This window comes from Pantherophis guttatus, chromosome 4, assembly GCF_059756535.1.
Source record: "Pantherophis guttatus breed Tessera chromosome 4, ASM5975653v1, whole genome shotgun sequence".
Classification (NCBI taxonomy): domain Eukaryota; kingdom Metazoa; phylum Chordata; class Lepidosauria; order Squamata; family Colubridae; genus Pantherophis; species Pantherophis guttatus.
In genome coordinates, this window is record NC_142066.1 from 106,459,610 (window position 1) to 106,471,827 (window position 12,218).

General features: G+C 34.4%; 1 protein-coding gene across 2 annotated transcripts in view; it reads left to right on the plus strand.

The window, feature by feature from the left end:
• Window positions 1–12,218, plus strand: part of GADL1 (GAD like acidic amino acid decarboxylase 1) — a 159,670-nt gene that overhangs the window by 47,231 nt on the left and 100,221 nt on the right. For both annotated transcript variants that reach the window (XM_060685809.2, XM_034404095.3), the window contains exons 4-8: window positions 3,870–3,960; window positions 4,844–4,950; window positions 6,501–6,616; window positions 9,521–9,600; window positions 9,711–9,765. In XM_060685809.2, the coding sequence (XP_060541792.1) occupies window positions 3,870–3,960; window positions 4,844–4,950; window positions 6,501–6,616; window positions 9,521–9,600; window positions 9,711–9,765 (449 nt within the window). The remainder of the gene's footprint in view (window positions 1–3,869; window positions 3,961–4,843; window positions 4,951–6,500; window positions 6,617–9,520; window positions 9,601–9,710; window positions 9,766–12,218) is intronic.

Sequence of the window (12,218 nt, forward strand, 5' to 3'; positions counted from 1 at the left end):
CCTATTTGGAATTATTGGAAAATAAGACCCCAAAATTAAAAGCAGCTGTTGGACTGTGGGGCTTAAAGATTGAAAAGGAAAAAAAAATGGGTAAAAGACCCAAATTGAATTTTGTTCCAGTAAATTTAAACTGGATGATTTGGTATTAATAAATTTCTGAAATTTGACTGTGCCTTTAACTGGAGTGGAGAGGAGAAATAGATATTCCTGAGAATTAATGCCTCTAAAAGAAAATGAAGCTAATGAAGATAGAGAAATAGCCATGGAGTCTGCAGTGATTAAACAGAGAAGTGGATTAAAGAGATTTCCCTTTCTGGGTGGAAAAGAAACATGTTAATTGGCTTTTTACCTTGGATTACTTGAAATTAATATTGGATATAAGAATTTTGGAGATTCCTACTCTGTCCCAGATGATTTTAAGAAAGAAGAAAGAAAGAACATTTTGGATTTTAACAATGGAGACTGACAAAACTAGGTGTGGCGTAGTTAACAAAGACAGGAAGCTGATGCATTATGCTTGGATTAGACATTTTAAAAGTTTTAAAGGGACATACAGAAATTCTTTACTTTGAACTGATGAACCTTGAAATAGAGCACTTTGGACAGAGAGGAAAAGGAAGAAAAGGAAGAATTAAAGTGGATAAATTTAAATGTGACTAACTGAAATGTAAAGTTTAAAAGCCTATGTATATATGATAAAGTTTAAAAGCCTAGGCATATATGATTTTTGGATAAAAACAGGAAGGGTTGTGAAATAATAAAAATAGAAAATGAGAGGTGGCTATTAAAATAGTGGATGATAACAAGGGGATAAAAATAATAAAAAATGTACTGTTTGATGTAATATGTTTTAATTTTAACTTGCAAACAAATGTTAAACTGAGGATTGATTGAACAAAATACAAGATATACATGGTAGTGATTGAATTAAGGTAATACAAGTTGGAAATGATGACTATTATGACATATACTGAGATTTAAATTGAAAGAGCAGGATGGAAAAATGATATAAAACAGATAATTATATTACAGTTAAAATGTGTGGGATGGATGCCAACTAGATAAGAGTTTGAGACTCGGTGGAAATACGTTGGAAATTAATTCAAAATGCTGGAAACAGCCAAACAAATAGGAGGAGAGTTGGAGGAGACTATGCTGGTAATCAGCCAAACAATGGAGGGAGTCAAGGAGGAGACTATGCTGGAAATCAGCCCATAAAATGCTGGAAACAGCCAAACAAATAGGAGGAGAGTTGGAGGAGACTATGCTGGAAATCAGCCAAACAATGGAGGGAGTTAAGGAGGAGACTATGCTGGAAATCAGCCCACAAAATGCTGGAAACAGTCAAACAAATAGGAGGAGAGTTGCAGGAGATTGAGGAACTATTCTAAAATCAACTAATAGTTGGTGTTTTGGAGGGGATCAAGCTGAGAATTAATCAAATAGAATAAGATGGAAGATAGTTAAATATTAGAGGGAGATATAGTGGAAAATATATTAGAAAATGGATTAAATAAAATATGCCTTTGAGAGAAATCTGTATAATATGTAAACTGGGAGGAAAAAAAAAACCTAAGGTAAACTGATTTGAGGATAAGGGTCAAAGGATTAAAATTAGATAAAATGTTGTTTTATAAAATACAATAAAAATGGAGTGGTATTGAATTGAAACTAAGAATAAATGGTGATAAAATTGTAAGGTAAACACTTAATAAGAGGTTAGAATATTGTAAAAATTATTTTGATATGACTTGTATAAGATATAAGGTAAAGAAGAATAAAGATATGTTTAGAATTGTTATGCAGATGTAAAAATGAGTGAAAGTGAATTTGAAACTAATTTTGGATAGATATAATGGATTTATATAGATGAAAATGTGAAATTTGAGGTAAAATTGTTTTTTTTTCTTAAGTTTTGAATTTCTTTTTTATCTTCTTTTTTTTTCTTTTTTTGTTTACTTATAAAAGATGTAATGGAAATTGTGAATTGAGCTTGTGAAAGGAATGTAAGCGTGGTAACCATCTATGACCGGATTGAGATTTTTGCTCTTGAAAGTTATGTTTTTATGTTTAAATTTGAAAAAATAAATAAAAAATATTTACAAAAAAAAAAAAAAAACCAGGCTATCAGACAGATCAAAGATGTAATAGGATAGTAAGATTTTGAGACCATTGGAAACAAGTATACTTTTTAGTATTTATAGTATTTAGTATAGTATTTTAACTATACTAGATAATCTCCCTTTTTATGCTTTATATTTATACAGTATACATGGATATAATTTGAAATACATTGGGAATCTATACAATATAAAATGTTTACAGAATAGAGATCTTTCCAAATAGCCCCTTAGATTTCTGATTGCAGTTATTAATCAGCCCATACAGACAATATTCAACATTCTTTCCATGTTTTTCAATTTTGGTTTAATAGCTTAGGGGGGACTCAGACACTGTGACTTGTAATCCACAAGCCTATAGCTTAGTGCAGTATATAAGTATCAAGCATTGGTGCCATATTCAATAATCTGTGTTTGAATCATGGCTGAGTATAATGCAGAAATCCTGCTATTATATAAATTGCAAATTGGGTTTCACTAATACATGTCACTTTAGTTGTCAGAATCTGTAAGCATCTTAAGAGTTACAGTCTGAGACCAGGAGATTTTAATACCTATGATTAGCAGCCCATTAAATAAGAATCAAAGTACTATCTTCAAAACAATGTTTATTTTAGTAAATAATGCGAGTGATCAAAAGGTTAATTACCTTTTTGGAAAATATGGCTAGCTAATGAGAATTCACAGCAATTTTCTGAAGATAATAAGACTACTAAAGAATGTTATTAATCAACATTCATATAAAAGGAGCACTTAATTATATAGCTGTTTAGAAGCCACTTTTATAAGAACATTGACTAATAATTCCTTTATCACTTAGCTTAACACATCTATAAGTAAACTTTAAACAACTTTACTTTTTTTTACTGAAAAAAAATGTCCAGCCAGAGCACCCATTAACGTTACACTATTTATTAATTTATGAAAGATTCAGAGATAACATTTCCAAATCTATACTGTATTTTTGTTCAGGTGACTCAAAATAGATAGTCTGGAATCTGTTTTATCTGAACAATTACTTATAGCTTTTTCTGAGGCCATTTTATCTATTGTGTAAAGCCTTTAAGCAATCTCTGTGTAATATAACCTATTTTAATTGCTTATTCCCTAAATGTCTTGAAAAAGACAAAAAATAGGAATTATAGGAAAGTCAAATTCAAATCTTTTGTGATATTGTTTATTAAATGATGACCATTTATACATCTCTTAATATATTTCTGGAAGGGCTAACACTATTAAATTAAATGAATTAAAACTGCAAATTTTAAATAGGTAATTTGAGCACCATACTTCTTGTACTAAATACATCTGGCTACGTAATTAAAATCTTATCAAATAGTCTTATACTTTATTGCATTATCAAATATAAAGTTGAAAAGAATAAAATCAGAAAATAAATATCTTAGGAAACATTCTCCCTTTAACAAGAGGAAGCTCAAATTGTAGTAGATACAAGAAGAATCAATCTCAAGTTCAAGTTTCTCTGTGCTTTTCACTGATTCCCTTTCCTCCTTTTGCTAGCAAGATTTACATTGGATTAAAAAAATCTGACTGCAAACACCTATAATGGAGAAGTTCTGAGGCTGGGTTCATGGATCACATCTAAACCACTACATTTTTTTAATTGATTGCTCTAATGTATGAGCTCTGCAACTACACCTAAGCTGAATGTGTGAATTTGACTACTTTATCTTTTTCAATGACCATTAATGCTAATCAGATATATGTCTTTGTCATCATTATTTACAGATCACCCAAGATTTTTTAATCAGCTCTATGCTGGTATTGATTATTACTCTTTAGCAGCGCGTTTCATTACGGAGGCATTAAACCCAAGTGTGTAAGTGTATTTTGTTTTAAATCATGGTGCTGAATTTGCAGTGCTGTTTAATGGTGGCAGATCCTATTTCCTTTAAATTTCTATTAATAACATTGATAGGGTGCATATTACAGATACTGGGTGAATTGATCTATTAACTCCCTAGAGAGCCTAAATTAAAGTTATAGAAGATTCTTGGAGAATCTGTCACTCAGGATGGCTGCATGCAGCCATGGGCCAGATCTAACCACATTGTGAACCAGATCTGGCCTGCAAGCCTTGAGTTTGACATATCTGCTCTACATGGTAAATGAAATGAAATACAAAATTTAGATTTTTTTAAAAAATTCTGTGTTTTTATTGTTCCACGTTAATGCTATTTGCAGCATATAACAACATTGGTCAGATCAGGAATATGTAGATATTTTGTCTACCCCTGGGTCTACAATATTGGATGGTGAGGGTGAGGGAAAATGGGTTGAGACATTGCAAGGCCAGATTGTATATTAAGATCAATGTAATGATACTGGTATTCTGTGGAGCATAACAAATTAACAGGAATTAGATTCCAGATTCTGAAGGAATTGAAATAAAGGGCATACTTAATTAAAATGGGTGAAGAATCAGTTAATTACATCCAGCCTCTATTATGAACTTGGGAAATGAAGTGATAGGACTTGGTATTTAAAATTATCAAGACAGACTAGAGTGATTTATATCTTGTTAAAATTTTATGTCACCAATGTCTTTCAAATCTATTACAAAAATCTGGGCTGCACTGCAGAGTAGGAAAGAATCATTATATACTCATATTCATGCTATCTGCTAATTTTCATTTTCATTTCATACATTTGATAAAACTAAACTAAGTAAACAGTTTCATGTCACATTTTTGTTCATTCAGATATACCTATGAAATTTCTCCAGTATTTTTACTAGTGGAAGAAGCAGTGCTAAAGAAAATGATTGAATATATTGGATGGGAAGGAGGAGATGGTATATTTAATCCAGGTATGATGTTCCTTAATGTAAAAAATATGACATTGTCTGCATAACAACTATATAATTTATACAAGTATGGAAGCATCATGTCTTGTTGCTTCTCGACCACCCTGTTGCTTATAGTTGGTGACTTTTTATACATGTAGTTAACAAGTTAGGATCAGGTTACAATAGAGATTGGAACCAGAATTGCCATTGGTAAGCAATGCAGTTGTAAAATGCAACATCATTTGCACTTAGTGATGGTAAGTGCAAGTGATGGGTAATCCCAGCTGTATCAGTTGCCATTGTAATGGGTCATTAAGCAGGAAGGGATAGAAGTGCCTGGTAAAGAATATGGAAGTGCACAAGGGTGTGGGGATGGGGATGGGAGGTTCCATGGGTGATGGTTGACTAGGAAAACTTCTGGCAGAGGCACTGCATGGGCAGTGGAGTGCTGTGGAGGGAGCTATTTTCTGGAGTGAATTTTGATTTTCTTGCTGACTCCTCCCACCCCCTATTGATTTTGCTTCCAATAGGGAAAGTCATAAATAGATTATGTGACCATGGCTCCTTGCAAAGTCATAATCATGAGCTGGCATCCAAGCACCTGGATAGTGATCATATAACCATGGGGTGCTGACAGGACTAGAACTACAGGAGCTAGTCATACATCCATTTTTTTCAGCATCAATGTAACTTTGAATAGTTGCTGAATGAATGAAAGTCAAGGAATTCCTCTATTACAAAGTCCATTCTAGTTCTTTCAGTGTTATGCTGTCTGAGACATAGGTAAATATATATATATATTTTCACATAGGTAAATATATATATATATTCACAGAACCAGGGCTGTATAACATCTTAGCTTACGTAGGTAAAACCTGGCTAGAAAGAATATGCATGTGTGTGTGTGTGTGTGTGTGTGTGTGTGTGTGTGTGTGTGTGTATAGTTAATATTCCGGGTTTCTTCCCGTGTAATTGTGGATATATCCCTAAAAGGGTAGAAGTTAGTGCAAAATGACTGCTGACATAAGCCTGATGATGGCAGATGGGATTCTGCCGAAACGTCGCTTCTACCCTTTTAGGGATATATCCACAATTACACGGGAAGAAACCCAAAATATTAACTATACACACATACATACCCGTGAAAACTTACATAAACAAATATATATATATATATATATTTAATTTGATTTATATGCCACTCTTCCCTGGAGACTCAGGGCGGCTTACAATGCATTAAGCAATAGCCTTCATACTTTTGTATATTTATACAAAGTCAGCTTATTGCCCCCACAATCCGGGTCCTCATTTTACCTACCTTAGAAAGGATGGAAGGCTGAGACAACCTTGAGCCTGGTGAGATTTGAACTTGCAATAATTGCAGGCAGCTGATGTTAATAACAGTGCTTTAGTCTGCTGTGCCACCAGGGCTCCTTGTATTATGCTTGTATCCAAATGAGTTCCTCAATATGCAAGAAGCACTTACAGCCATACAGCATTTACAGCCGGATACTTGTAAATATACAGTTTAGAATCTGAAATATTTATTAATATATGCAATATTTTTTAAGGTGGCTCTGTTTCCAATATGTATGCAATGAACTTGGCAAGATATAAATATTTTCCTGACATAAAAGAAAAAGGCCTTTCAGGGATACCTCAATTGGTTCTGTTTACATCAGAAGAGGTAATTAACTTTTCTTACAATCTTTCTAGTACAGCTCTTTTGAGAAGGAAAATATGCATAAAAGGTTGCAAAAAGAACCAGGATATATGTATGCAGACATAAAATCAAAACTCCCAGAATCTTGGAATATGCTGGGCAGGTAGTCCATGCATCTTAAAGTTGCTGAGTTCTTCAAGTTGTTCTCTAACAATACAGTTTTAATGAAGAAACCAGTTCATTGTTGTTTTTTTACAGAATACCAAGTTGCTACTTTAAGTGAAGGCAGGCTAATTTCAACTCTTGTTACAATTTTTTTAAAAAAGAAAAGAAATAAATAGATACCTAGGTTTTTCAGAGCGCTTTAACTCCCCTTTTTGTTCCTTTTATGATCTTGGCTGACTTTACTCAGGATCAGACATAATAACAAACAGTGTTATGTGGTTACAAAAATGCCAGCATAAGAAAGGGTTAACTGCCCTCCCTTTTCTTCTCTCTCTCTGTCTTTTTTGCTTGCCTGTCTCATGCATATGAGATTAGAAGTGCCCATTTTCATTTTTCCCTAATTACATTTTCCCTTTATATTTGGAGTAAGTGGTATCTTTTAAAGAAAAAAAAAGAATCCTGAAAAGTTCAGTTCTCTTCCAAGATTTGTGATTCAGTGGCTTGACTTTATGTCACCGTAGTTTTTGCTGATCTCTTATTATCTGAGTCTAAAAGAGGTTTGCCATTTTACAAGGAATCCAGTTTCATACTTTTTTCAGCTGAGCTTAATATGTGAATGTTAGAGAACTAATAAAAAGCTATTTTGTAAAAATCACGTGCAGTTCAAATGAAACTCTGATGCCAGAATCCAAATCTCTGCTGAGTACACTTGGCCCTCTGCAGGCTTATTTCATTATTGATGTAATTCAGTAACAGAAGATTAATTATCTACCTATGTATGTTATTCACAGAATAGCCCAAGTTAATGAATTCCACAGGCTTTCTGTTAAATTAGAAATGATTGGCTGATGGTAGCTGATGGTATATTTATGCACTTAATTAAAAATAAGGGAAAAAACTTTCTTGTCCAAAAAGGAAGACCCACCATGAGTTGATTCATCTCATTAAAAAAATGAGGCACTCTGAATAACTTTAATATAATATATTCATAGCCACATATTGAAGTGCTGAAGAAAACTGAATTAATTAACCACCTGGTTTCACTTACTGTATGCAAAGAAACAATTTAAGACTTTGTTCACCATGGCTGGCAAATATATTAACCCTTAAATAACTAAAGATTTGCTCTATTTCCTCTGTTTTTAAAGAGGCAGATTTATTGTTCTATTGAAAGGATCTCAAGTCTCATAGACTTTGGGGATCATTCGGGAACTCTGTGAACTTCTGTAGACTTTTTTGGGATTCATCACTGAGTCGAAGATAACTATGGACATGCAACTTTTGTGCACTATTTTATTAATGTGAAAGTTGTAAATACAGGGCATTTCAGGTGTTCTGTTTTTCTAGTTGTTTTAAACTTGAACCCAATTTCTCCAAGGAATGCAATATAGATTAACCTAAAAGTTTTATATTTATATTCATTCAATATGAGAGCCAATGTAAAACACAGAATCATTTTGTTTGGTAGTCTTGCTTGATGAAGCACATATAATTTAGTGACAAAGCATGAAGGCACAGAATCAATAATATGATTAAGCTTCTGGACCATTTGGATGTTGCTGTTCCTTGCTTTTATTCTGAATGCCTGTGAGGAAAAGAGCCCACTAATTTTGAGTATTTCTACCTTTGAAATACTATATAGATGGTAAATTCCATATGTTCTTTTTTATTTACATGCTATTCTTATTTAATATAAAAATATGTGTGCATGTTTTCATGAAAAAAGGGAAATTTTATATCCCACTGATTGAAAAATGAAGAAAAAAAAAACAGGTTTTGGCCAATATGTTCTTGTGGTTACATTGAGGAATAAGAACTACTTTTCAGAATCAGGAGCATCACCTTAAAATGATAAGAAAGGCTTTGGGTCTGATAGAAGCTCATGAGCAGGAAGAAATAAAAATTATTTTATTTGTCTTAAAGATTTGATTTAAAAAACTTTCTAATATTTCATGATAAGCCTTTCAATAACTATTAAGAATAGTCTTAGCTTTTTCATGAGATTTACCACATCATATGTCTGTGAAGAGGATCCTTTGTCAGTTTTTTTATTGACTTGTAGAAAATATATTTAAAATCATTCCAGGCTTCTTCTTTTTTTTGAGGCATAGCTGGTTAATGTTTTTGTTGCTTCAGTACATATACTCCTTCATCAGAAAACATTTTCTCCAGAAAGAGTAATTTGCTGGCTGAAGAAAAAGGAAGAATGGATCAAGAGAGAGATTAAGTTATTTAAACAAATCCACACCAGAGGCACTATTCCAATGCTAGTGCAGTATTAGATCTGCTTATGACTGATTTTATTAATTACCAAAACATTCCCTAAATTCCTATCCTCTTGAATGTTTTCTAAAATTAATTGACTTCAATATTTTAGCTATTTCAGCCAACTTAGTATTAACTCAGCTGCTTACTGACTAGTTTGTCTTTTCAAATTACTTGATTTTGATAGTTTTTTGAAATAAGACTAAATAATTCAAATAAAATCCACTGTGATATTTCTAATTGAAAATATTTCTACAAACATATTTAGAAAGTCTGTCATGAACCCAGAATACCTTATCAATGACAGTGATATAATATCTGTAGTCATTAGAAGACTTGACAAAATCAGCAATGGGCTGCTTTAATATTTGCCACCTAATCAGATTAAATGTTGAGAAAAAAAATAGAAGGAAATCATTAAGATATAAAGGTAATAATAATAAACAGAATTTTCATTCAACGTGACTATTTTTCACATAAACTTGCTTTTTTACATAGTGTCACTACTCAGTGAAGAAGGCAGCTTCCTTTTTGGGAATTGGCACACAAAATGTTTACTTTGTCAAAAGTGATGACAGGTAAGGATTCTAGCACATTGAAGTGATCCAATCCATTTGACAGTGCAGTATTGCTGTAAACAATTAACCTGTTGAACATAACTGAAAAGTTTTACATCTGTGTCCCATAGAGGTAAAATGATTCCTGAGGAACTGGAGAAACAAGTCCAGCATGCAAGGAATGAGGTGAGAAGGGGAGAGTGTATAAGAGTCTATATGTGAATTTTGAGAATGGTAAACCTTTGGACACTTTGCTTGGGCAGAAAAGGGTAGTAAATGTAAGTTAAAGCAGAACAGTACACATGGGACAATATTTTCAGTCTACAGATTGGTCAGTGGGGCTGCACATACAATCTAGAGCTTTGATTTGTTTTGAAGTATCCCTTCAAAATTGCTCCACTACATAATGCAACCTTCTTCCCTCTTTTACATAGTCAAAATGTTTTACATTGTATCATTCAACACTTTTAATAGCTGAAAAGGTTGAAGAAGGAGGCTTTATCAGCAGTATATAATGCTTTAACAATACAGCTTGAATTGTTGCTATAGTATGCCTTGTCAAGGTGAAGCATCTTTACTTTGCACAGATCTGTTGCAGTAACTCACATTTTTAAAGGCTTTGATTTGCAGGGGATCAAAAAGCTGGGTATGTTTACAGTATGGCAGACGCTTTAGAACATCAAAGATCCTTATGTTCTACCTCTATGACTACTGTCCATCCTGGTTCATTTTTGAGGTCTTTTGATGTTAGAAAACTATAGGAAGAAAGTATAGGTTCTTCCTTTAGCTTTATATTTTATTGTACTCTATAATGATAAGGGGAAGTGACCTTGAATTATTCTAGTTCATCCCTTTCAGACTTGATATTATTTTCTTATTTCAAAAGAGCCTCAAATTGGCATTGAAAATGGCCAATATTGCAGCTCTAGACTCTTCTCGTTGTTTATTTCACTGCCACTGTCAAAGATAAAGAATATGTCGCTGTAAGATAGTTGAGAATGTCTGCTTTAAAGGTGCTCATTATTTGATCAGAAATTTCATCCAATTTGAACAGATATTAGAAATAAGAAATAAAAGTACAACCTATCTATTTTTGAAAAGCAAGTCAGTTTTTCTGTCTTATGTTAAATAACTATTCATTCTATTAATTGTCTAAAGAAAATGTCAATAAAATGTTTACTTTAAATGAAAATATTTGCAGGGGTGTTCTGTGTTTTTTAAAAATAATAATCATCCATAGTGAAAATTAAGTTGAAATTGAAACTATAAGAAGTTGAAAGATTATTTTATCTCACTTGAGGGACTACAAAATAATTGGTTAATCTTATTTTATAAACACAATATCATACATACATAAAATTGCAATTAAAATGATTGTTATACATCTAGCACTCTGGCAAGTAATATTTATTGTGTTGCTTCATAGATTATAGGGAAGCCTGTATTTCTATAATTTCCACAAGGTAGCCATATGAAGGTGTCACAATAGAAACATTTGGAAGTCCCAAGATACTCTAAAAATGACATAATATCTATACTAATAGCCAGTTAGAAATATTATTTTTTATTTATTTTTCAATTTATATACCGCCCTTCTCCCTGAGGACTCAGGGCGGTGCACAGCCAGAATTAAAAACATGAAATACAAATATTAAAAACAATTAAAATCTATATAAATTTGGCCCAAAATTTAAAAAACCACAAACCAATTAAACATTTAAAAATTTTAAAAAAAATTCTTCCTAAGCCAGCCCGGCTTGCTGGAAAAAGTGGGTTTTAAGGGCACGGCGGAAGGCACTGAGGTCTTGGATTCTCCTTATCTCTGGGGGCAGCTGATTCCAGAGGGTAGGTGCCCCCACAGAGAAGGCTCTCCCCCTGGGGGTCACCAGCCTACATTGTTTGGCTGATGGCACCCTGAGGAGGCCCTCTCTGGGAGCACACAGGTCGCTGGGAGGTCGTCGGTAGCAGCAGGCGGTCTCGAAGATAGCTAGGCCCTATGCCATGGAGCGCTTTAAAGGTGATAACCAACACCTTGAAGCGCACCCGGAAGACCACCGGGAGCCAGGGCAGCTCGCGCAGGAGCGGTGTTACATGGGAGCGCCATGCTGCTCCCATCACTACCCGCGCTGCTGCGTTCTGGACCAGCTGGAGCCTCCGGGTGCCCCTCAAGGGGAGCCCCATGTAGAGAGCATTGCAGTAGTCAAGGCGAGAGGTGACGAGGGCGTGAGTGACTGTGCACAGGGAATCCCGATCAAGAAAGGGCCGCAACTGGCGAATCAGGCGAACCTGATAAAAGGTCCCCCTGGTTACAGCCGTCAGATGTTCCTCCAAGGACAGCTGCATATCCAGGAGGACTCCCAGATTGCGAGCCCCTTCCGTGGGGGCCAAGGACTCGCCCCCAATAGTCAGTGATGGAGTCAACTGACTATATCGGGATGCCGGGAGCCACAGCCACTCAGTCTTGGATGGGTTGAGCTTGAGCCTGTTCCTCCCCATCCAGATCCGCACAGCCTCCAGGCACTGAGACATCACTTCAAGGGCCTGGGGTGGAGACGTACAGCTGGGTGTCATCAGTGTACTGATGGTATCTCACCCCGAAGCCACGGATGAACTCGCCCAGCGGCTTCACATAAATGTTG